The sequence below is a fragment of the Hyperoodon ampullatus genome, assembly GCF_949752795.1.
Source record: "Hyperoodon ampullatus genome assembly, chromosome: 3".
NCBI classification, from domain to species: Eukaryota; Metazoa; Chordata; class Mammalia; order Artiodactyla; family Ziphiidae; genus Hyperoodon; species Hyperoodon ampullatus.
In genome coordinates, this window is record NC_136916.1 from 7,217,056 (window position 1) to 7,243,560 (window position 26,505).

A 26,505-nucleotide genomic window follows, 5' to 3' on the forward strand; every position below is an offset into this window, starting at 1 on the left:
TCCATTTCTTTGATCTGTTTCTCTGTTCTTGAGCTCTGTTGTATCTTGATAATGCTTTAGTTGCAGAGGCATTGTGGTTTTTATAGACAACTTAGAAAATGCATGAAAATACAGCAGCGATTTAAATCACCTATAATCCCACCATTTTCCATGAAGCAAGTTGGAAATCAAGGGGGAAAATTTTGTAAAATAATTATAATATCAAACTACTAATGGTCCTTGTGGGGAGCAGCTAAGTGATCTCGCTGGTGGAATCCTGTGAAATCTAAATTTTTTTTTATCTTTGGGGTTCGCATACCGTGAATCGAGCTCTTAAAATTGATGTATTAGTTATGACAGGCTAAGCTGCTGTAACCCTATGGTGGACCCTGTGGTGACCCTATGGTGTCACTGCTCAACACAATGGAAGTTCTTTCCTTTTTTTTTTTGGCCACGCCATGCGGCACGTGGGATCTTAGTTCCCTGACCAGGGATGGAACCCACACCCCCTGCATTGGAAGCGCGGAGGCTTAACCACTGGACCACCAGGGAAGTCCCAGTTTTTTTCCATATTGACGGGACAGTCCCAGACAGGTGTTCAAGTGGACGGCGAGGGAACTTCCCTTTATCCTGTCCATCAGCGGCTGCCTCCTCCTGTCATGTGGCTCTGCCGTCCTCTACTGTCTCATCCTACACCTGCTTTCCGTCGGCCCAGGGGAGGGAGAGCGTGGAGGAGCACCCCCGGAGCCTGTCTGGGCCAGCAGGACGTGGCAGGCTCGCTTCCACTCCCATCCCGCTGGCTGGGACTCAGTCACGTGGCCGTACCTGACTGCCAGCAGGGGGGAAGTGTGGTCTCGCTGACACACTGTGAGCTCCCGGACGAGGGGAGGATGGATCTCTGTGGGCAGCTGGCAGTCTCTCTCTCACTCGTTTCTCCTGGGGCAACTGTAAAACGTTTACAGTTTCCTGTAAAATGTGTTACTTTGCTCGTTCCATTAAGTCCTGTCTGCAGAATCCCTGAGTATATCTTTGAAGAGATTTCCTTAGTTTATTAAATTTAGTTTGACATTTCCGTGGCTGACAAGGAGTTTGTTGGTTTACACTTGCGGTTTGAATGTGCCAAAGATTCTCTTTAGGCACAAGTATCTTTCCTTCCTGGGGTAGCGAAATGGAGAGGCTTTTCCTTATGGACTTTTTGTATGAATTCTTGGGGAGGTGGGAAATGGAACTTCTGTTCTTTTTTTTTTTTTTTTTGCCGTACGCGGGCCTCTCACTGTTGCGGCCTCTCCCGTTGCGGAGCACAGGCTCCGGACGCGCAGGCTCAGCGGCCACGGCTCACGGGCCCACCTGCTCCGCGGCATGTGGGATCTTCCCGGACCGGGGCACGAACCCGTGTTCCCTGTATTGACCGGCGGACTCTCAACCACTGCGCCACCAGGGAAGCCCGGAACTTCTCTTCTTAAAGAGCCAAGAGATCTTTGTAAAAGGGCTGCATGATTTCCATGGTTAAACGTCTGGGATTCAGTAATCAGCCTCGGGCACTTAGAGTCTGAATCTTTTTCTTCCTCAGATTTCAAAGAAGAATCTTCTTGAGCTGGGATTTTCCTTTATTATCCTGAGCCCTTTGCAGCATCTTATCACCCCCCTGGGACAGGAATTTCACCTGCCACTTTTTCAACAGCTTTGATGAGATATAGTCCACATACCCTGTGATTCACCCATTTAAAGTGTACAATCCAGTGGCTTTCAGTATATTCACAGAGTTGTACAACTATCACCCCAATCAATTTTAGAACATTTTCGTCACCCCGGACTGAAACCCCGCATCCCTCCTTTGTGACTGACTTCTTTCATTTAGTGTAATGTTTTCACAGCTCATCCATGTTGTTGCATGTATCAATACTTTTTCTAATTTACAATTTTCTTATTGCTGAATAATATTTATTATATGGATGTACCACATTTTCTTTACTCATTTATCAGTTGATGGATATTTGGGTGGTTTATACTTTTTGGCAGTTATGAAGAATGTTGCTATGAACATTTGTATACAAGTGACTGTGTGCACAAATATTTTCATTTCTCTTAGTCATAGACCTAGGAGTGGACCTGCTGAGTCATGTGGCACATCTTTGTTTAGCATTTTGAGGAACTGCCAGGCTGTTTTCCAAAGCGCCTGCACCATTTTCCATTCCCACCAGCAGTGTGTGAGGGTTCCAGTTTCTCCACATCCTCGCCAACACTTGTTATTATCTTTTTTGGTTGCAGTTGTCCTAGTGAGGGACTAGTGGTATGTCTGTCAGCTCTGATTCCCAAATTCTAGTCTCTTTGAGGCTAGACCCCTTCCACCCTTCCCCTGCACCCAACACAGTGCTGAGCACGTAGTAGATAGCTCAGTAAATACATGATGATAGGCTGCAATCAACTTTACCATGCAGGTAGGGAGAATTGTAGCTTTCAGAGATATTCTACTTCCTGGCAGTGTGTGATTGGAGCTACCCCAAGAATTATTCATTCATTCAACAAACATTTGTTATAAAAATCTACTAGTGTCAGGCATTAAAACATTAGCGATCTCAGGGATACACATAGGAATAGCTTTCTTCTGTACCCTGCACACACACTGACACGAATGCGCACATAAATCACATAAGCACAGCACAGCAAGTTCACCACTTTATGAGGTGCCAACCCTGGGAACACTGAGGGAGGAAAACCCGAAATAGTCAGACTCCCAAATCAGAGAGTGTACAAAACCATACTATCCATGGCATATTTCTAGCTCTGGTATCTGGCTGTGATATGTTTGTTTAAGCCCAATTGCTAGTCAGATATTTATGGAAGTCCTTAACTACTAGATGATTTTAAACATAAACATCACAATACATAGTACAGATTTGATTCTACTGATGGAAACAAACTGCTCATTTTGGGGTGGGAACGCATTACTGTTTTTAGACAACGAGGGTGCCACTTGGCGGGGTCTTCTCGTATCTCCAAAAATGAGCACTAGTTTCTATTCCAGGATTAGGGAGAACAGGGAAACACGAATTTATAGCTCATGCGCTTGTCTTTTAAACACTTTTTCTCACTATTGAACATGGCTTTCATGCTTTGACTCTACAGAGGAATGAATTACTTTAAACTCAGGAAGTTTTCTGATTTTAATACATGAATAACTGCCAGAAAGAAGAGTCTGTCTGTGACCTAGATTTTGGGTGATGAGGCTGGCCCTTGGGATCCTCTAAGTGGTAAAGACCAAGCCCACAACTCTGTCACGTTAAGTCAGCAAAACTTGGTCTCCCCCAGCACTACATGCAGCACGTGGGGACCTCGACTCCTCAGAGGCCTCTCGGGCCTCAGCTGAAGGAGGCCCATCCCCTCCTGATGCGTCATCTTGACAAGCCTCTGGGGCTCGCTGGGAGGGGAAGTCAGCAAAGAAGAAGGTGTGGCGGCCCTCACGTGCTCTCACCTGGGAGCAGCACCTGTTCCATCTCCTCAACTTCCATTGGCTCAGCCTGCTCGGGCCTACCTTTCTCACTTGGCGGGGGTGGGTGGGATGCGGAATGTATGCGTCATCCTCTGGAACGTCCACAGGAGGGGAATTCAGAAATATCAGTGAGCGGGCTTCCCTGGTGGTGCAGTGGTTGAGAATCTGCCTGCTAATGCAGGGGACACGGGTTCGAGCCCTGGTCTGGGAGGATCCCACATGCTGCAGAGCGGCTGGGCCCGTGAGCCACAACTACTGAGCCTGCGCTCCGCAACAAGAGAGGCCACGACAGTGAGAGGCCCGCGCACCGCGATGAAGTGTGGACCCCGCTTGCCACAACTGGAGAAAGCCCACGCACAGAAACAGAGACCCAACACAGCCAAAAATAAAAATAAATTAATTAAACGAAGGCTCAACATTTAAAAAAAAAGAAAGAAAAAGAAATATGGGTGAGCACAGACAGTGTTCCCCTGAGCAGGAAAACCCCAGTTCTCCTTCTGCGTTCTCCTGACTCTCACTGCTGTCACCCTCAGCGCTTCGGACACCAGGCGTCGGGGCCTCCCCACACCGAGCATTCCTGCAGCGCGAGCATGGGCCGGGGTCCTACCATATAACTCGATTCTGACACTGTCTGCCTGGAGGCGGCATCAGATCCCACAGGTTGAGGGCTAAGTCCAGGTTGTCACCTGTGCTTCTGACCGACCAGCTACAAATTGGAGTTTCCTAAGAACCTCTCCTTGGATTCGATTAATTTGAATCCACAGAACTCAGGAAAACACTTTTTACTGTTCACCAGTTGATTGTGAAAGAACATGGTGAAGGATGGAGATGAACACCCAGATGGGCGAGGAGTGCGGGGGACGGGTGTCCATGCCCTGTCCGGGCACCACCCTCCCAACACCTCCACGTGTTCACCAACCTGGAAGGTCTCTGAACCCTGCACTTCTGGGGACTTCTATGAAGGCTTATGATCGATCATTAACTCCATTTCAGGCCTCTCTCCCCTCTCTGGAGAACTGGGGACGGAGCTGAAAATTTCAAGCTTCTGACCATGGCTTGGTCTTTGTGGTGACCATCTAGGAGCCCACGCAGAGGCACCTCATTGGAACAAAAGACACTGCTCGCTCCCAGGAAATTCCCAGGGTTTTAGGAACTCTGTGCCAGGGACTGGGGTCAAAGACCAATGTATATTTTCTCTATTATTTCACACATTTTTTAAAGAAATGGGAGACCTTCTGTTCTTAGGCAGCTTACACTCTAGTGGGGAAAGAGGTAAGAGCCCTGGGTTTTGAGTGTGCTAGATGGGAGGATACTCAGAGGGCAGAAGGGTCATTGAGTTAGGAGCACCTACTTCAGGTTAGAAAGGACCAAGAAGGGTTCTCGCAAGGGGTGATTCTTGGCCTAAATCTTTTTTTTTTGAAGTATAGTTGATTTACAATGTTGTGTGAATTTCTGCTATACAACAAAGTGATTCAGTTATACATATATACATATACCTTCTTTTTTTTTTTTCCATTATGGTTTATCCCAGGAGATTGAATATAGTTCTCTGTGCTATATAGTAGGACCTTGTTGTTTATCCGTTCTATATATAACAGTTTACATCTGCTAATCCCAACCTCCCACTCCATCCCTCCCCCAACCCCCTCCCCCTTGGCAACCACATGTCTGTTCTCTATGTCTGTGATTCTGTTTCTGTTTCATAGGTAGGTTCATTTGTGTCATATTTGAGATTCCACATATAAATGATATCGTATGGTATTTGTCTTTCTCTTTCTGACTTACTTCACTTAGTATGATAATCTCTAGGTCCATTCATGTTGCTGCAAATGGCTTTATTTAATTCTTTTTTATGGCTGAGTAGTACTGCATTGTATATATGGAATACCACATCTTCTTTATTCATCTGTCGATGGATATTAAGGTTGTTTCTACATATTGGCTATTGTGAATAGTGCTGCTGTGAATGTAGGGGTGCGTGTATCTTTTTTGAATTATTGTTTTGTCTGGATATATGCCCAGGAGTGGGATTGCTGGATCATATGGCAACTCTATTTTTATTTTTCTGAGGAACCTCCATACTGTTTTTCACAGTGGCTGCACCAACTTACATTCCCACCAACAGTGTAGGAGGATTCCCTTTTCTCCACACCCTCTCCAGCATTTATGGTTTGTAGATTTTGTGATGATGGCCATTCTGACTGGTGTGAGGTGATACCTCGTTGTAGTTTTGATTTGCATTTCTCTAATAATTAGCAATGTGGAGCATCCTTTCATGTGTCTATTGTCTTGGCCTAAATCTTGAACGAAAAACAATCTGCCAGGAAATGAAGGAGAGAAGGGTGTCCTGGCAGAGGAAACAACATGCCTAAATGTGTAATAATAACAGTACCTATCAGTTATTGAACGGCTTACTCCATGCCAGATGCTAAGCTACACACTGTGCAGACTCCGCCTCGTTTAATTTCCCATAAGCCTCCCATCTGTGTGTTATCTGTTGCCTTAAGAATATATGCTCCAGGGCTTCCCTGGTGGTGCAGTGGTTGAGAGTCTGCCTGCCGAGGCGGGGGACATGGGTTCGTGCCCCGGTCCGGGAGGATCCCACATGCCGCGGAGCGGCTGGGCCCGTGAGCCATGGCCACTGAGCCTGCGCGTCCGGAGCCTGTGCTCTGCAACGGGAGAGGCCACAACAGTGAGAGGCCTGCGTACAGCAAAAAAAAAAAAAAAAAGAATATATGCTCCATAGGACAGGATGTTGCCTTGTTCATTGCTGTATCTTTATGTTCCAGTAACTTGCTGTTTAATAAGCCAGCAACCATTTTATTAGGCTCACAGATTCTGTGGGTTAGGAATTTGGAAAGGGCATGTCTGGAGGGAGTTCTGGCTGGGGATCTCACGGGGTCACAGTCACATTTCAGCTGAGGCTGCAGTCAGCTGAAGGCTTCCCTGCAGTGGACGTCTAGCGGGGCTCACTCACATGACTGTCCGTCCACGCTGGCTGTTGACTAGAGCCCACCCACGTGGCCTCACCAGCATGCGCATCTCTAGAAGTGGGTGGGAGCTTCTCACCTAGACTGGGAAGTCCTATATTGACACATTTGTTGTGAATGATTGGTTGTGAGTCACAGGCCCATCCACATTCACGGGGAGGGGAGCTAGATTCCATCGTTCATTGGGAGGAGTCTCTAAACAATTGGAGGACGTATTGAAAACTACCACAGTCCATCTTCTGGCCATTAAAAGTATGCACATTCTCCCCCAAGTAGAATACATTTACCCTCCCTGAGGCTCTCCCGCAAATCATATCGCGTTTTGGCTTATATATGAGGCTCAGGCTTGAAGTGCAGGATCTCATCATCTAAACCAAGTCTAGGCGGATGAGGGCCCTCAGAGTCCATCTCAAGACCTGTGAACTGAGCAGGTATGTTGTCTGCTCCCCACACGCCCATTGTGGAAGGGTGGACAGGTATAGGGGAGCCACGGTGCTGGTTCCATTCAAAAAGGGGGAAGCAGCACAGCACAGCCAGTGGTCCATAGCAGTTCTGAAATCCAACCAGGAACCTGTCACCAGTCCCTTGGTTTGAGTTCAGTCCTAATCTTCAGGAGCTGCTCTCCATGGCTCTGGCCTCTGTCCCTGGGCTCTGGGTTCTGCCCTTTAAATCCTCCTTCCAAAACAAAAGATGACTTTGCATCTGAGTGAGTGACCTTCTGTCTGCTTCCTGCCTGTAAAAGGCTGAGGGTCCAAAGGCCTCTTTGCATTCTGTGCTGCTCTCTCTCTTTCAAGCTGGTGTAATTCTTTAAAAAACGTACTGGACTTCCTGTTTCAATGTATAATCCAGCGGTCCCCAACCTTTTTGGCACCATGGACCAGTTTCATGGAAAACAGTTTTTCCATGGACGGGGAGGGGTGTGGGGATGGGTCAGACGGTAATGCAAGCGATGGGGAGCGGCAGATGAAGCTTCGCTCTCTCACCCACTGTTCACCTCTAGCTGTGTGGCTCAGTTCCCAACAGGCTGCAGACGGGTACCAGTCTGCTGCCTGGGGGTTGGGGACCCCTGATATAATCCACTGTACTGCACTAAAGCCACACCCACCAATCTCTTCTTCAAGATAAGCTTTTCTCTACCTTGGTCTTTATGTGAGGTTGAATGTCTGGAAGATTTAGAAGCTGTACTGTTTAGAGACAGAATAGAAGAGGCACATCCTTCAGAAACTGAGAGGGTGTTTTGTCTGTTTGAAATGGTCTATGGAACACCACCTTGGATTTTCTGAGGTCCTAACCACAGCTCCGTTCCAGGTTTGACTTTCTGTCCTGAGACCATTTCTTAATATGTACAGCCTTTGCCTTCTGGGGATGCCGGGGATGAGGGACAGTTTAATTTTGAGTCTAGCAAGTCCTGCCTGGCTTCATGTATTCTCTAACTTCCTCTCAACTGCTGAGAAGCTCATTCTTTTTTTTTTTTTTTTTGCAGTACACGGGCCTCTCACTGCTGTGGCCTCTCCCGTTGCGGAGCACAGGCTCCGGATGCACAGGCTCAGGGGCCACGGCTCACAGGCCCAGCCGCTCCGCGGCATGTGGGATCTTCCCGGACCGGGGCACGAACCCATGTCCCCTGCATCGGCAGGCGGACTCTCAACCACTGCGCCACCAGGGAAGCCCCGAGAAGCTCATTCTTGAGTTAATCTCTCTCTGCTCTCATTTTCTTATAGACAGCTGGGAGAAGCCAGCACGATTTCAACCTTCTGCCCAGAAATCGTTTTAGATTTTCATGCTCATTACGTCCATTTTCTATTTCCCACGTTATCTCTGGCAGCAGTTTTATAAACATTCCTCTACTACATAACGAGGGTCCCCTTCCGTCGATCTTCCCATATCATTTCCTTTATTTTCCCAAGCCCTCACCACCAGCCTCCTCGAGACTGTCAGGCTTCTGCTTACAGTCGCCGCAGGCTCTTTCCACCTGGTCTGAAAGCCAGGGCCGTGTGTTTCGGGTTTACAGCAGCCCTCCACTTTCACACCCCACGTATCCGGCTGAATTTTTATTGCTGCATGCAACACCATTACAGGCCTGGTGACACAAAACAACGTTGCTTCATCAGGCTTGCAGATCCCGTGGGTGAGGAGGCTGGGAAAGGCAGTTCCTCATCGAGGGTCTCTTATGCACTTACAGACAGATGTTGCCTTGGGCTGGAGTCTTCTGCAGACTTGACCACGCTGGGCATTCATGAGGGCTCCCTCCCGTGGCTGCGGTGGGTGGTCTCAGTGCAGTCAGACCTCTTACGTGGCTCCTGGCTGCCCCCAGACTTGAGCATCCCAAGGGAGCCATGTGCAAAGTGCGTGGTCTTTTGTGACCTAGTCTCAGAAGTCATGTAGTGTCACTTACACTGTGTTACGAGCAAGTGACGAGCCTGCCCAGACTCAAGAGGAGGGAAAGAGACCCCCACCTCTCGATGGGAGAAGCATCAAAGAATTGGCAGACATGTTTTGAAACCGCTTGCACCTGGAGCGACGTCTGGCAAGAAGACCTTGCCATGCAATTGTATCCAATGCGTAGGCACTTCCGCCTCTCTTATTATATCTGCTTGTTAGTCTTTGGGCGCTACAGTGTGACCCCTGTAACAATAAGCTATGTTATAATGGGGCTTTCTTATATTTGAAACGTATTTTTGAAAAGTAGGAATACAGGACTTCACGTTCTACGTGCTTTATTCCAAATGAATTAGAAAGCTAAATATTTTCCCCTAAAAGTCAAAAGGTAAAAGAGAAAAAGTTACAGAAGGATACTTATGTAATTTTGGAATTGGGAAGACTTTCTAAGCAAGATTTAAAAGCCAAAAAGCCACAAGGGAAAAATTTTAAATATTAGACCCCATAAAATTTTTAAGTGTCTGTACAGGAAAAAATACCATAAATTAAGTGGAATGCTAAAAACTGGACTGTGTAAAGTATTTACAGTCTAAACAATAGACAACAAACTAGGCAATGGAATATAAGCAGAGGGTAGTATCTCTCATAGGCCTGTTGTGAGAATTGAGATTAAAGTGCCCAAAGTAAAAATTCTTAATAAATGACAAGTTTTATCCATGCTTTTATAAAGGGCACCTACAAATCATTGTTTTTTAAGATGGCTAATGGAAAAAGAATATGAATGAGCTATTCATGGAAAAATATAAATGGTCTGTAAACATATAAAAAGATATGTAGGGCTTCCCTGGTGGTGCAGTGGTTGAGAATCTGCCTGCCAATGCAGGGGACACGGGTTCAATCCCTGGTCCGGAAAGATCCCACATGCCGCGGAGCAACTAAGCCCGTGCACCACAACTGCTGAGCCTGAGCTCTAGAGCCCACGAGCCACAACTACTGAGCCCACGTGCCACAACTACTGAAGCCTGCGCGCCTAGAGCCTGTGCTCCGCAACAAGAGAAGCCACTGCAGTGAGAAGCCCTTGCACCGCAGTGAAGAGTAGCCCTGGCTCACACAACTAGAGAAAGCCCACGCACAGCAACAAAGACCCAACGCAGCCAAAAATAAATAAATAAAATAAATAAATTTATTAAAAAAAAAAGATATGTAGCCTCACCCCTAGTTAACTAAAGGAACGTTAAATCTACAGTGAAATTTTTTTTCTACCTATCAGATTGTCAGGTATGAAAAAGAATGGTTATATTTCAGTGCTGGCAAAGATGTAGGGAAATTGCTGTTCTCATTTACTGTTTGGTCCTTCGTTCTTCTACAGGTAAGGTAATTTTTCCTCTCTGGCTCCTTTCAGCTTTGATCTTCTGTAGTTTGAAAACGATTCGCCAAGGTGCCATTTTTGGGGCATGTTGGGCACACATCCTGTTTGGTGTTCTCTGAGCATCTTGGACCTGTGGGTTAGCACCAGTCATTATTGTTTCAAGTATTTCTTCCATTTCTTCCTCTCTTCTCCTTCTGGTTCTCCCATTACACGTATGTTATACTCTCTGTAGTTTTCCCACAGTCCTCGGATGTTCTGTTCTGCTTTTTCCGTCTTTGTTCTCTTTGCTTTTCAGGTTTAGGGGGGTCTCTGAGGTTTCCACTGCTGTATCCTCAAGCTCAGAGATTCATTCCTCAGCCACATCCAGTCCACCAATAAGCCCATCAAAGACATTCTTCATTTCTGTCGCAGCGTTTTTGATTCTTCTCGGTTCTTTCTTAGGATTTCCATCTCTGCTTACATCGCCTGTCTGTTCTCACATGCTGTCTGCTTTGTCCATTTGAGCCCTTAGCATATTAGTCATAGTTGTTTCGAATCCCAGGCCTGATCATTCCACCGCCCCTGCCACGTCTGGCTCTGATGCTTGCTGTATCTTTTCCAACCACGTTTTTGGCCTTTTGGAATGCCTTGTAGTTTTTTCTTGATAGCCAGACATGATGTCCTGGGTGAAAGGAACTGCTGTAGGTAGGTCTTTGGTCATGCGGTGGTGAGGCATGTGGGGCGGGAGGCATTGCAGGGTCCTGTGATCCGGCCTCAGTCTTTTAGTGAGCCTGCGCCTCTGGACTGTGAGCTCACAAATGTGAACAGGATGGCTAACGGGGGGCTGGAGCCAGGTATTTCTCTTCCCCAGATTAGTTAAGCTCTGACCATAGCCCAGCTGCTTAGGCTCTGGTTGACTAGTTTCTGCTGAGGACAGGCCTTGTTAAGAAGCACAGAATGTCTGGCCTGTTTCAGAAATGATTCCTCTTCCGCTCCCTCTACCAGAAGCACAAGGGGATTTTTCTCTGCTCTCTACTGTGGGAACCTGACTGCGCTCCTGGGGGTAAAACTCACAAAAGCGTGGGAGACCCCTGTGACTGGGCTCGTAACTCTGGGTCTTGTCCACATGTAGCCTCCAGGGCTCTGTGAATTGTGGTCCAGGGGTTCCTGCCTGAGCGCTGGCTCCCATGGAGGTTTCCACGCGTGAGTCTCTGCTCCCAGAAGCCATCTCTCCAATCTTGGGGGCAGCAGTTTATCCTGTGTCCTTGCCTCCCACCCTTAGGGATCTCAGAAGAACTGTTGATTTTTCAGTCTGCTGGGATGGAGTGGTGACTTCCAAGCTCCTTGTATTCAGAACCAGAAACTGATTTACTGTTGGTATAGTGGAAACTAGAATAGTATTTAGTAAAGCAGGCTTAACTATCTACTAAAACTAAAAATGTGCATGCCCTTTGACCTCACATTTCCACCTCTGGACATACTAGCATGAATGCACAAAGATGTAAGAACCAGAATATTTTTTTGCAGCAGCATATTTTATATAGGAATGGTTACATAAAATATGATATACTAACACAATGGAATGCTACCCAGTTGCTAAAAAGAAATGAGGTAGCTCAATATATCCTGACATGGAAAAAAAGAAATCCAAGACACATTCGTTAAGTGGAAGGAGAAAAAGAGCCAAGTTTCAAAATAGTGTGTTTAAGATTCAGTTTTTGTTGAAAACTTACTCGTAGTAAAAACGAAGGCATGCTTAGAGAAGAAAGACAATTTTAGAAGAATTTATACTGGACGAACTATTGGCTGCCTTTCAGGGACCCTGTTATAAGGCTGTTAATTAATGACATTTGTGTCTTATATAATGAATATGTATTTGATAATTAGGTAAAAATTCAAGAAAGAAAATAGGAACAGATAGAGCTAATTAAGAACAATAGTACAGGGGGCTTCACTGGTGGCGCAGTGGTTGAGAGTCCGCCTGCCGATGCAGGGGACACGGGTTTGTGCCCCGGTCCGGGAAGATCCCACGTGCCGCGGAGCGGCTGGGCCTGTGAGCCATGGCCGCTGAGCCTGTGCGTCCGGAGCCTGTGCTCCACAACGGGAGAGGCCACAACAGTGAGAGGCCTGTGTACCGCAAAAAAAAAAAAAAAAAAAAAGAACAATAGAACAGAATTGCTTATTTCCATCACTTTTCCCTGCATCAGGGGATAATGCAATAATAATCTCTGACTCAAAATTTGAATTTAACTTCTGGGAATACTGTGGGAGAGTAGGCCCAAAGAAAGGGAAATTTTAAATCTCCTTGTGTCTCTTTTTCTGTTTCAGAAGATTACAGCTCTAATATGACAAGGGTTCCAAACAGAAATGTTTTACCAGTGAACTTTTTTTTTTCTTGTAGAGTTTTTTTTATTGTTAATCCTTCTAATAAAAATCTTTATCAGGAAAAATGCCACCCCCTGCAGAGATGCCCTTTCTTTGGTTCTCTTGTGTCAAGATTAGTGGTTTGTTGTGCCCGAGAGATGTTTATAATGGAATATTTTACGACATGTATCTCTCCCTGAAAAGGCTGATTTAAAAGTAAGTTAGTGGAGCAGTGTTACCTGTGAAAGCTATTTGACTTTGGTGATAAAATAGAGTTTAGTGCTACAGTTTTCCTGCTTAAATGACATCTAAGCACCCTGCAGGATGACTGAGTGTAGACTAATATTCTTCTGGGTTCCTGGACCCAGTTCCAGTGGGGGGGTAGGGGTGGAGGGTTCCCACACAGCACCAAGCAATTATCAGACGCCAGCTGGGTGTCCTGAAATTCATCTCAGTTCTGACACCGTCTACGCAGAGACAGCATCAGATCCCACAGGTTAGGGGCTCAGTCCCATGAGACTGTCCCCCCCGACCCCTCCAAGGCGTAAACCCAGGTTATCACATGTGCTTCTGACTGGGCTACAGATTGGAGGTTCCTAAGACCCCCTCCTTAGATTCGGTCAATTTGTTAGAGCAGCTCACAGAACTCAGAGAAACATTTACTTTCTAGATCACCTGTTTATTGTAAAAGGATGTAACTCAGGAACAGCCAGATGGAAGAGATGCACAGGGTAAGGTGTGGGGAAGGGGCGCAGAGCTTCCATGTCCTCTCCAGGTGCCACTGTCCCCAGATCTCCACATGGAGAGAAATCACCAACCTGGAAGCTCTCTGAACCCCCATCCTTTTGGGTTTTTATGGAGGCTTCCTTACATAGGCCTGATTGGTTACATCATTGGCCATTGGTGTTTGATTCAGCCTCCAGCCCCTCTCCCCTCCCGGAGGTCAGGGAGGTGGGATTGAAAATTCCAACCCTCTAATCACAGGGTTGGCTCCCCTGGTGACCTGCCCCCATCCTTTGGTGCTTCCAGAAGTGACCTCCTTAACATGACATAAGGGACACCTTGAAGTTCTAGTCTTAGGAAACTCCAAGGGTTTTGGAAGCTGTGACCCAGGAACCATGGATGAAGACCAAATATAGATGAAAAATATATATTTTGGTCATCTGAAAAAATATATATATATTTTGTTTGTTTGTTTGTTTTTGCGGTACGCGGGCCTCTCACTGTTGTGGCCTCTCCCGTTGCGGAGCACAGGCTCTGGATGCGCAGGCTCAGTGGCCATGGCTCATGGACGCAGCCGCTCCGCGGCATGTGGGATCTTCCCGGACAAGGGCACGAACCTGCGTCCCCTGCATCGGCAGGAGGACTCTAAACCACTGCGCCACCGGGGAAGCCCTGAAAATATATATATTTTTTATCAATCAGAATATTGCACATCCTAACGTAGTTTTTCCCTCCTTTGTATAACATGTGTTTTTCCTAAGTGATTAATTTCATGCAATTCAGATTTTACATAATGACCTGTTTTTGTTTTTACAAACCCTGTGAATTTCCTAACAGAAGTCCCGGAGGTGATTTGGGTGCCAAAAAGAAAAAGAAGAAACAGAAGAGAAAAAAGGAGAAACCGAATTCCGGAGGCACCAAGTCAGACTCGGCGTCTGATTCCCAGGAGATTAAAATTCAGCCGCCTTCAAAAGTGAGAACCATGTTTTATTTTAACCTCCGTGGTGTCCCATGTGTGTGAAAGCGGGTCCGGGCAGCTTAGGCGAGTGCCCTGTTGGGTCAGAGGTGTAGTTAGGGTGTTGCCGTGACTGTGTACTGTGTGGTCTCAGCAGGGTATTTACAGCCTTCCCAGAACTGACGTTGGCACCCAGAAAACTAAGAGGTCCGTGCTGGGCTTCTGTGTGTGTGTGTATTCTGCCCACATCCCCCCTTTCTCAGTGAATTAGTATGTAGGTGTAGTCATAGAAGAAAGTCTCACGGTGACCTTGTTAGGTTTTTGTTTCTGGTTTTGGGGGGTTTTTTTTTTGTAGTTACGCTTAATATTTGATTCCCTTTTGTTCAGAAGATATTCACATTTTCATTTTTCTGGGTGTCTAATTACCTGAATAGCACAGCACCATCTGGCAGCAGGTTTCAGCAGGAGCAACCATGGCTAAGTCTCACGTTGACTTTGCCTTGGACCAGTCTGCAGTGGCCATTCTTAATTCTATTGCCAAGGGTAGGAAGTAACCCATTTTGGACCAAACCAGAAGTGGTCCTGCTGGGCCCTGCACCTTTGTATGCTTCTGGAGATGCCGATGCCAGGCGCCACTTCCCTGGGGCCACCCATCATCCTGGCTGTGAACAGAGACCTCGTGTGCTGGGCCCAAGGAAACAGAGCCCTCGATGCCAGAAACTCACAGCGAAAAGGGGTAGAGTCAGAAGTATAACAAAGCAGAGGTTATCTGATTGTTGTAGCTCCAAGTAAGTTGGGCAGTGCGTGATGTCACGGCAGGAGCTCGGTCCTGCCCCAAAGCTCTCAAGCTGTGAGCCTTTGCCAGGCGCTGCCCCTCCTTAAGCTCATTTCATCTGCAACTTGGGGACATGCCTCCTCCCCAGCTCATAGGCTGTTAATGAGGTCACAATCAGACCATCTTTATAATGTGGTTTTTATACCATGTAAAGCAGCGGTCCCCAACCTTTCAGCACCAGGGACTGGTTTCGTGGAAGACAGTTTTTCCACGGACCAGGGCGGGGGGGATGGTTTTGGGATGATTCAAGCGCATTACATTTATTGTACACTTGATTTCTATTATTATTACATTGTAATATATAATAAAATAATTATACAACTCACCATAATGCTGACAGGAGGCGGAGCTCAGGCGGTAACGCGAGCATTGGGGAGCGGCTGTAAAACAGATGAAGCTTCTCTCATTCGCGTGCCACTCACCTCCTGCTGTGCAGCCCGATTCCTAACAGGCCACGGACCGGTACCAGTCCATGGCCCTGGGGGGTGGGACCTCCTCTGTGAAGCACAGTGTATACATGGCAGTTGTTACCGTTACGCCAGTTTTGTGGGGTCTCGGGTTTTTTTCTTGCACAAACTTTACATCTTACGATGTTGAATGAGTCTTGCAGGTAGTTTTGTTGTCATTGTTCCCTGTTTTACACATAAGGACCAGGAATCACTGAGAAGGAAAATTCCTTGCCCCAATTTTTCCCTGATTGCCTTTGTGGGGTGAGAAGAAAGTGCAGTTTCCCTCACTAGCTTTTCAACTTGCTTCTCTGGTAATAAATAGTCTGTCCACAGACATAAGTTCCAAAGTAACTCATATAAGGTGCACTGTAAGCTGGCAAGATATCTTTTCCATTTCTCGTCGTTGCTTCAGCAGACAAATGTGGTGTTATTTACACGCAGTTGTGACCATCTCCTTATTCTTTCTGTCATCACCATCAGCTGCTGCCCAGCCCCATACCCCTGGTGATTTAGGACCCTTCCCTTGCCTCTGGTCACTTATAAGAAACTACAGAATGGGAATTTGGGATTAGCAGAGGCAAACTAGTATATGTAGGATGGATAAACAACAAAGTCCTACTGTATAGTGCAGGAAACTATATTCAATATCCTGTGACAAACCACAATGGAAAAGAATATGAAAAAAATACATATATGTGTAACTGAGTCACTTTGCTGTACAGCAGGAATTAACACAGCATTGTAAATCAACTATACTTCAATACATTTTTAAAAATTAAAAAATAAAATGAGTGGGTGGTTGGAATTTAAAAAAAAAAAAGAAGAAAAAGAAACTACAGCCAAGCAAGGCAGGAGGAACTGCTACCATGATATGGTAGAGAAAGTCTTTTCTTTTTTCATGAAGACTAAGTCAAAATTGTTTTAATGTGGGCTTTTCACTGCATTTTAAAAACTGCGGCTCCTTTCCCTGAAACTGATGTCAGCTCTACATAACACCGTCATTTACAGTGACCTTTAGAGATTCTTCAGTTTAGAGAATATTGCGGTCTATGCTCAAGAACCAAAATAAAATGATATTTGGGTTCTTGTACACTTCTTAGTGATGAAGGACTTGAACGTTTTTTCCAAGGTATTAAATTGGAAAATAATGGGCAAAGAGTACAGTTGGTGTTTAGTATTTCCCAAGGAGCAGATATGGAGGAAAAGAGGCGTGTCTGACTCTTACACCAGAATATGATAGTGGGAGGCTAATGCGGGGTCAGTACACATTCTCACCTTTCCAAACACCCCATGTGGTCCTGCTCTGGTAGTGATTGGATAGGTTTAAGAACATCATAGCTGAGTTTTCCTTACTGCTCTGTCGCTATGGATTTGAAAGTTGTACTTACTTGAATCTACTTTGAGTGTCATCTATAAAGATATTGACTCACGGGGCTTCCCTGGTGGTGCAGTGGTTGAGAGTCTGCCTGCTGATGCAGGGGACACGGGTTCGTGCCCCAGTCCGGGAGGATCCCACATGCCGCGGAGCGGCTGGGCCTGTGAGCCATGGCCGCTGAGCCTGCGCGTCCGGAGCCTGTGCTCTGCAATGGGAGAAGCCACAGCAGTGAGAGGCCCGCATACCACCAAAAATAAATAAATAAATAAATAAAATTGACTCACTATATTGTACACCTGAAGCTAATATAATATTGTGAATCAACCTAACTTCAATAAAAAACGAAAGCATTTAATAGTGAGCATTGGAATATGACTATTTCATGAATGGTGATTTCATGTAAAGACTGCTGGTCAACCTGCCAAGGCAGAAACCACTCTGAAGCCTTCTTCATGCAGACGGGGTACCATCATTGGCTCCTTTGGAACAAAGATGCTGATGCATGTTTGTACAAAAGGGTTGGAGTTTGATATAGTCCTGTTAGAGGATTTAACTCAGATAGCAGGAAAGAAGGGTTACCATGGCAAATGCGGTGCAGATACTGTAGGTATATTTTTGTAAGACTGGGTTCTACTTGGCCTATTTTAAGATAAACGGGTGTATGTTCAAGCATTACTAGCTGAAATACGCTGTGCTCTCACCCTATGTAAGTTGCAGATCTCCTAGTTGATTGCACTGTTGGGGGTTCAAGTGAATGTAAATTTCATTTTGCTAGAAATCAGTTACTTTTGTGTGGGAGGTTCAAAAGAGGCCCAAACAAGAGAAATATAAAAATACAGTAAATTAGAACAACAAAATTATTTTGTTAAATTAGTATGTGTAATTGATATATATGAACCTGATGATTCAGACCTCAATCAAAATATAAGATGAATGGCTTACAGAATTTGTGGCAGTCCTGGGTGATGCTGTTAGACTTCCAAGAGGAGACATTAAGACTTTAACCTACCTCTGGTTAGACTCCAGCACTTTGTTTCTTGGAATCATTTTAGGGACAAGAATCTTAAGGGAACCCAGAGAGTAAAGCCACCACAGGATGGTCTGTATTAAGTAAACCCTGTTTTGTACTGGGTCAAACAAGCAAGCTTCCCAGATTCAAAGATTTGCTCCAGACCACAGACTTCAGAGTCAAAACGGAACAGAAGTCCAGAGCTGCTGTTAATAAACCATTGAGGGTCGATGGTACCTTTCCTTGGTGCCCATGGTGTTGACATACAGGGAAACTGAAGACTCTGAGATCCTTCTAACCAATTCTGAACCCACAGTGAAGAGCATTCTTTGTATGGCATCAAAATTCTAAAACTAATCAGTAACTTCACATGTTGAAGAAAACCTCACTGATTTCCATATTCAGTCCTACATGGCACTTGCTCATTTCAATTATAGTCTCATTTTCCATGAGGGATTCCCCCCCCCCAAAAAAAAAGAGCTGTGGGATCTTCAGAGATGACAGGAATATTGGCTTTGAGGAAGGAACTTTAGTATTTAAAGGCATTGTCAGTTTTATACACTGAGGATATGTATTACTTAAAAGGGAGGTTGCTTCCACCACTTGGGTTGGGATGAAGAGGCTTTTATGGTTGCAGAAGATCTGAGTTCATAGGGGAAACTGCTCGTCCTCGTGGCCTCTGGAGGAGCCTCAGGATTGGGCGGGGGTGGGGTGTGGTCCAGGAGGCGGCATCCTTAGAGAGTCCTGTCTTGATGACCTTCCTTCCCAGCCCAGCACTACGTTCAGATTTCTTTCTTTCTTTCTTTTTTTTTTTTTTTTTTTTTTTTGGCGGTACCCAGGCCTCTCACCGTCGTGGCCTCTCCCATTGCGGAGCACAGGCTCCGGACGCGCAGGCTCAGCGGCCATGGCTCACGGGCCCAGCCGCTCCGCGGCACGTGGGATCTTCCCGGACCGGGGCACGAACCCGCGTCCCCTGCATCGGCAGGCGGACTCTCAACCACTGCGCCACCAGGGAGGCCCCTTCTTTCTTTCTTTTTATGAACTAAAATTTCCCTTGTCTGCCTGGTTTCCGTTCTAGAAGTTATTTCCCTTGTCCCCACGTTGTCGTCCCCCACCCCCAGCATTAACCCCAACAGTGAAGCCAAGGCTGGAGTCTGACTGGCTGCTGTATGAGAGTAACATTTGCATCGCACGGCACCCCTCTCTGCTGCTCCGCCCACATGAGTAATTAATGGTGAGGACCGAGGACCCTTTGCAGATGGGTGGGAAATGGAAGCCGAGAGTGGTTCAGTTTACTTGAGAGTTCCCAGACTGTCAGAGCCCCATTGAAGCCATAGGACTGTTGTTGCCTTCAACCTAATACGTTTGCTTATATTCTCATACGTTAGCATACTTGAACCCAAGGGCCAGGCTTAGAGGAGGATTGTGCGTTTTTCCAGCGAACGCCGTATAGTCTCCAGTGCAGGTGCACGTGGACCTGCCCCAGGTTTGGGAGCAGTGGCAGCTTCCTCATATTTTGTGTCTGTGTGTCTTTGCTGTTGTAGAATCCCACCATTCCAATGCAGAAGTTGCAGGATATCCAGAGGGCAATGGAGCTGTTATCCGCATGCCAGGGCCCCGCCAGGAACATTGATGAGGCTGCCAAACACAGATACCAGTTTTGGGACACACAGCCGGTACCCAAACTAAGTAAGCTTTTCTGCCTTTTCCCCCCCAAAACAAAGCTGGGTTAACAACAAACAAAAAAACACAAAAGAGACTTTACTTCACGTATATGATTTGTTTTAGACCACAGATTCGAAATTTATACAAAAGTCATATTTTTCTTCTTAAAATAAGTGTTGGGTGGCGACATTGGCTTTCAGTACCAACAATTTTAATCTAACTCCTGTCCCTATAAAAAATCTAGTTTCCCCACACTTCAAACATTCGTGTGTTAAATATATGTATATAAAAGGGGTCTCGCCCACCCCCAGTTTTTTGGTTCTGATCTTCATGGAGTGGTTTTTCTTCTGCATAAATTTTTAGCAATCTCACACCTCAGTTATCCCAAAAGACACAGAAAATTTGCCCTATTAAATCTTACTGAAATGGAAAATTTTGCTCTGTTTAACAATAGGATTCTGAACACTCACCCATGTTGTTAATTATTAATGTGATAACGTTCCAGTATAATAAGCGAATTGGGACACCCCATGAAGGCCTTCGTAAGTGCTCTGGGTCGTGTAGAAATCTGTAATAGGCCTCTTTCCCTCAGTGCCCGGCTTGCTCCATCACATTTCACTTAAACTTTTACCACTTAAGGTTCTGTAAACTTAATAATTTAATAAGTATTAAATTAATAATTTAATAATTAATAAAGAAACTTAATAATTTCATTGTTATTCTTTCACATTATGCCAGAAAAAAGATGATATAAATGCCATAAAAATGTTTTTCAATGTATTACAAGCTAAACCTGCTGCTTTGTCGTATGTTTATATGAAGATACATATTTCCATATATTATTTCCATATTTTTCTTCCTGGATAGTTCCAGCTCCAAAATCTGTATAATAGAAGGTATTCATTGCCATCCCAAATTGTTATTAGCCCAGTTATGTACACATAATCAGTTTTAACAAATATAAAGCAAGGAACAGTCCTTCTCTGTGCCTTCAAATAATGGGTTTCAAACTTTTTAAAAGTGACCATTCCTTTTCCACCCATGCCCACGCCAAGCAGCTTCAAAATCATGAGCTTCAGAGCATGAAAGAAAGAAGAAAGCAATTATCTTTGCTTGATTTTTTTTCTTTCAGGCTCTAGAAATTATTTGGTAGTGGAGGAAGGCCCTCTAGAATGAATTTACTGGATTTTAAATGACATTGAGTTGAGTGACCAGTAGCTACAGGGGTGTAGATTTATTGATCTGAATGTATTGGGTTTGGCTAAATTCTGCTGGGGGCTTTTGGGTCAGTGCCCAGGGGAGAAAATTCTCTTCCAGCTGGCACCTCACCCCAGCGCACCTCTCTGGGAAGATTGCCCTGCCGCTCACCTCGTTTCGGCCCCTCCCCTAAATCCCTGCCGTGTTCTCGGGTTCCTAGAATGTTCTTTACATACCTCAGTTAAGGCAACACCAGGTTAATGGCGGAAGAGGGAGCCTGAGGTCGGGGAGAACGTTTGAAAGTCAGGGAGACTCTGCTTCTTCCTTTCTCTCCAGAGCCACGTCCCAGTTCAGTCAAACACACCCAGCTGCTTGGAGCTGCTTGCGTGGGGTGGGCCCCTGGTGGTGGTGTGTGGATCAGCCAAGCCCTGAGCAACTCCCAAGGAACCCCAGGGGAACAGCTGGGAATCTGGCTCCTAGGGCTGACCCTGGAGCCTGAGGTATTCACTTGGGGATGAGCTGGCGGAGTGCAGATAAGGTGAACGTGCAGAGTTAGGGATTAGGAAATAGAGAAGAAGAACCCCCTTGGGGCTGGTACAAACCCTGTGACTTCCCCCCTGTGAAAAGGTCTGTGATGGTAATAACTGTACCTGAAGCTCATTTATTCAGCAGATATTTATTGAGTGTCTACCACTAAATGCCAGGCACTGGGGCGCAGACCCGGGAAACAGTGGTGGGAAAGTAGGATAAACGGTGGGCTGGCAGGGAGGACATACTCCACGTAGGAAGAAGCTTTAGTCGGGGAGGATGCTGTGAGGACATTATGTGTAAGGTTATAGCTGAAAAAATGCCAGTGGCCAGCCGTGTGAAAGACAGGGGACGGGCCTTCTGGGCAGAGGCCCAGTCCGAGGGAGGGCATTGGGCCCGAAGCCCTGAGGGCAGGGCTGGGTGTGTCGACGGTGGCCAGGCAAGCAGTGGCCCCGGTCAAGGGCCTGGATTTTATCCCAGCCTCACTGGGAAGCTCCGGAGGAAGAAGTGGGAAAGGGTGCCTTTGTGGAAATCGCTGGAGACACTGATGGCTTGAACTGTGCTGCCAGCAGCCCAGACAGAAGTAAACAGTCCTGAGATTAATTTTGAATTTTCCTGGGAGGGGTCACGTCACTGCAGCCCTGGCCCCCATTTGTTGAAAAAGCAGTTAAACAGAAAACATCTCTAAGGCGGTCATATCAAGCCTGTGTCGCCGGCAGTTGTGCTGTGATTAATCTGTAATCTAGGAGTTCGGACTGAGAAGTCACCATTGTTTCGTAATGTCCAGTTTGCCAGTGGATGACAGAGGATTTCTCCTGTAACTGGTCCACTAGCAGTTACCCTCCACCCTGCGTAACCACCCTGCTTCACGCTGGCAGCAGCTGAAACGATACAGTACTTTTAAGGATTATGTGGAGCTCAAGAGCCCTAAGCACACTTTTGTTTCCTATAACTGACCATTTTGGATCCTCGGGACACTCTGTAATTGAATCGTCTCTCTTTTTGTCTTTATTTATCCCCTCCTCCCCGTCCCAGATGAAGTAATAACATCTCATGGCGCAATTGAAGCTGATAAAGAAAACGTGCGTCAAGAACCGTATTCCCTGCCGCAGGGTTTTATGTGGGACACTTTAGATTTGGGTAACGCCGAAGTGGTGAGTAAAACCCTTGACCTTGGTCCCCGACTTGGCGTGGGTTGCTTCTGCGTTGGTCCCAAGCATCACAGGCAGGACGCTTGTTTGGTCTCATAGCTCAGGGAGCTGTACACCCTGCTGAATGAGAATTACGTGGAGGATGATGACAACATGTTCCGGTTTGACTATTCGCCCGAGTTCCTGCTGTGGTGAGTCTCGCCGGTTACATGTGCTTGCTGGGGACAGGGCGAGGTGGGGTCGGCCTGTCTCTGTCTGTCCCTGTTTTCCTGGACACTCACCGCACCTGTTTTCCTTTCCCGCACTGACTTCAGGGCTCTGCGTCCCCCAGGCTGGCTCCTCCAGTGGCACTGTGGAGTCAGGGTGTCTTCGAACAAAAAACTAGTGGGGTTCATTAGCGCCATTCCCGCGAACATTCGGATCTACGACAGGTACATAGTGAAGCTTGTCAGTTTTGATACATTGCTTCTCCAAGAATTGTGGTTAGAATAGGCTTTTTCTTTTTGTTTTTGGCCGTGCCGCGCGGCACGTGGGATCTTAGTTCCCCAACCAGGGATGGAACCCGCGGCCCCTGCAGTGGAAGCGCGGAGTCCTAACCACTGGACCGCCAGGGAATCCCCTAGAATAGGCTTTTTGAAATGACTGAATGCAGGCTGCTGATGATGAGGGAGGTTGTGTGCGTGGGGAGGGCAGAGGTGTATGGAAACTGCACTTGCTGCTCCGTTTTGCTGGGAACCTAAAACGCTCTAAAAAATAAAGTTAAAAATAATTCATAAAAAACAGGTTGTGAACAGTGACCAAAAAAAAAGAGCTGTATTTTCCCCTGTCTCTTTTTCTCTCTCTGCCTCCCAATCTCACACATGCACACACAGGTATGTATATATGTCCGTAGCAGAAAAAACAAAACTGTAAATAGGTATTTCAGAATTGTCTCTGGGGAAAAAATTACTCGAGGGATTCTTTTTAAGTCTTTCTATCCACAGGATATGTCTGTTCCATTTTTGCTCTGGGTCCTCAGCCCAGAAAGTCAAAGATACAGTTATGAAACGTGAAGATCTAATGCGTAATAGGTCTCTTCACCTTTCAATGTACTGGGTGAGCTTATTTACTGCTAAAAAGCATTTGATCTCAAGGAATATTTTGTGCCCAATGAAATGCCTGCATATCTGGAACCAGAGCAGAGGATGGGCTTTGAAGCTCTAGAAGGTTTATTGTCGCTCAGAAAAGCACCAGCTCTGGCCCGGTCGAGGCACTTCCCAGGGATCCTGGGTATTGCATTATGCTCCAAAGCAACGTCCTATTAGATTCTGCATCTGGGTGACCCAGTTATTGTCGTAATTGTATACATTACAGGAAAAACAGATATAGAAACTTTGAGGCACAGCTGATCCAGTTTCTACACTGAAAATTCAGAAGAGACCAAAGTTCTCAAATGTATTTAGAACAAGAGAGTTTGCATCTCCACAGCCTGGAGTTTTGATCATTTTGGTGGGGGAGTATGGAAAATAGCTGAATCTGTGAAATATCTAAAAGATAGAATATTTTTCTTAAATATTGTGTTAAAGGAGGACTTTCAGTTTCTTATTCTTTGAAATGTTATAGGTGTTGTCTTGTTTTTTGAAAATGTTTTCCTCTTACGCTGGCTCTAACGTTCAACACCTTTATTTCTTAGCATGAAGAAGATGGTCGAAATCAACTTTCTTTGTGTTCATAAGAAATTGAGATCAAAACGGGTAGCCCCAGTGTTGATTCGAGAAATAACCAGAAGAGTGAACCTGGAAGGGATTTTCCAGGCCGTTTATACTGCTGGAGTGGTTCTTCCAAAGCCAGTGGCCACATGCAGGTAATAGCATCCCACCTTTATCTTGCATATCACCTGTACCTAACGCTTTGAGCCTCCCTGCCATGTTGCTACAAGTAGTAGTCTCCACCCGAGTAACCCAGAGGGACTTCGGCTGACCCATGATGATACGGTTGGTGGGTAGCAGAGATGGAGATAGAACCAAGAACCACTAGCCCAGTATTCTTGCAGTAAACCCCACAGTCACGTGTATACTAATGGTGCTGCATCTCCATTTCTCTGTCTCTTCCATTTGAAAGAATAGTCTCTGCCTTGGGAAACCCAGGGCATCAGTTATCTCGAGATGCCCTGTAGTACGATTTTCTTTCCTTCTCTAACACTCAGTGTTATACCAGTGCTATCAGGAACTGCTCCAAAAGCTTGATAAACATCAGCTGAAAAACCCATTTTTCATGCTCGTTTGCTAAGAGTAATAAGAAGGCTAAAGCTGTTTTTATTTCTTCATCTGCTTTTATCAAGCTTTCAAAGGTTAATCTAGTAAGAAAATTGTTTATCAGATTGTCACTTGACTCACCTGTTCCTAGAGCATCAGAAAGAGTTTATCTCCCTCTGTTATTTTTATTGACTCAAATAAGATGAAACTTCAGGAAAACAGAGTATAAAAGACAAAACTGTAAAATGACTCTCTCCTATTAACTTATTCATAAATAAACAGAATAACTAAGACTTCACAGGTGTTATTTTAATATAATCATTTATCTGAGTACCTAAACTAGAAACACTTAAGAAATTCAAGCTTGTTTTTCAAAAAGTTGTCTTCTTTGGTGTGTGTTATATAAATGTGAAGACTACTAAACTTGAGAGTTTTTTCATGTTTTTAAACTTTTTGGTTTGCCATCTTAGAATCTGTGATGCTCATTCAATACTTACAGACTGAGCATTATCAATATTCCTTCTGCACTTCTAAGATTTCTCTTTATTGAAAGAGATGGACGGTTACAAACAACAAAGGAACATAACTGGGACATCATTTAGAGGTCAAAAATGACAGATAAAATAATTGCATAGGAAGAGGCCCAGCACCCAGCACTGCTCTGGGCCCAACATAAGTGTTCATTCAATGCTTCTATAACAGCTGAGCTTAGACAAAGGTTAAAAACTTGGAGAGTTAGAAATCACTTAGATCTTAAAATCTGTATTGTATTCCAGATACTGGCATCGATCACTAAACCCCAGAAAATTGGTAGAAGTGAAATTTTCTCACTTGAGTAGAAATATGACTTTGCAGAGAACAATGAAGCTGTACAGACTTCCAGATGTAAGTAAGAATAATTTGCAGTTTTTCAAAGCTGTTAATAACTGAAACTTTTAATGTAGAAAAGAATTATTTGCAGGAAGCCAAAAACTGGCTCATGGGTCTGAGGATGTGAATATACAACTAAAAAGACTGCATAGAACTCTGGGGCCAGAAAAAAGGAGGTGGTTTTTTTTTTTAAGGCTTTTTAAAGTTCTTCAGCTTGGGGTTGGAAGGGCTTAAATTCCAGACATGTAAGTATTGAAGTTTTGAGTATTTATATTCTGTTTAGGAAGAGGAAAGAAAAGTTGAGGCTTCTGCTGATATCTTAACACATGGAACTAAGGAATAAGGTTTAAAGAAGAAACCCGGGGAGAGGAAATAATGTCTCATTAAATTAGCATCTTTTTAAAGTAGTAAATTCCCACTGTGAACAGTTGTCTCCTAATAAGTGGAAATGTAAACGTGCTTACCAGTCTTAGCTTTATTTGGGGCTCAGATGGTGGATGAATTATCTATCGCTACATAACAAATTACCACAAATGGAGAAGTTCAGACCAACACATGTGCTATCTCTTGGGTTCTGTGGGTCAGGAATCAAGGCACTGCTTAGCTGAGGCCTTTGCGTCAGGGTTTCTCATGAAGCTGTCACCAAGGTGTCAGCCAGGGTCGGGGCCTCCTCTGAAAACTTGACCGGGGATGGATCCGCTTCCAAGCTCACATGGCTGTTGGCAGCCTTGAGTTCTTTGTGGGCAGTTGGCCTGGGGTCCTCGGTTCCTTTCTGGCCATCGGCCTGAGGCTGTTTCAGCTCCTGGTCGGCTGGGGTTCTCTGTAGCGTAGCTTACAGCACAGCGGCTTGCTTCATCGAACCCAACGAGGAGAGTCTACAGAGAGCATCTGCTAGCAAGATGGAAGTTAGGACCCTGCGTAATCAATTAAAGTGGAATCACTGTTGCTGTATGTCATTGGGTAG

General features: G+C 45.5%; 1 protein-coding gene across 1 annotated transcript in view; it reads left to right on the forward strand.

Annotated features, from left to right (window-relative positions):
- NMT2 (N-myristoyltransferase 2) overlaps positions 1-25,601 on the forward strand; it is a gene marked incomplete at both ends in the record, with an annotated part of 41,534 nt that extends 15,933 nt beyond the window's left edge. Inside the window, 6 exons of the mRNA XM_079699045.1 lie at positions 14,111-14,246; positions 19,441-19,585; positions 22,322-22,440; positions 22,537-22,628; positions 24,110-24,280; positions 25,448-25,601. Of these exons, the coding sequence (XP_079555171.1) occupies positions 14,111-14,246; positions 19,441-19,585; positions 22,322-22,440; positions 22,537-22,628; positions 24,110-24,280; positions 25,448-25,601 (817 nt within the window). The remainder of the gene's footprint in view (positions 1-14,110; positions 14,247-19,440; positions 19,586-22,321; positions 22,441-22,536; positions 22,629-24,109; positions 24,281-25,447) is intronic.
- Between the last annotated feature and the right edge of the window lie 904 nt (positions 25,602-26,505).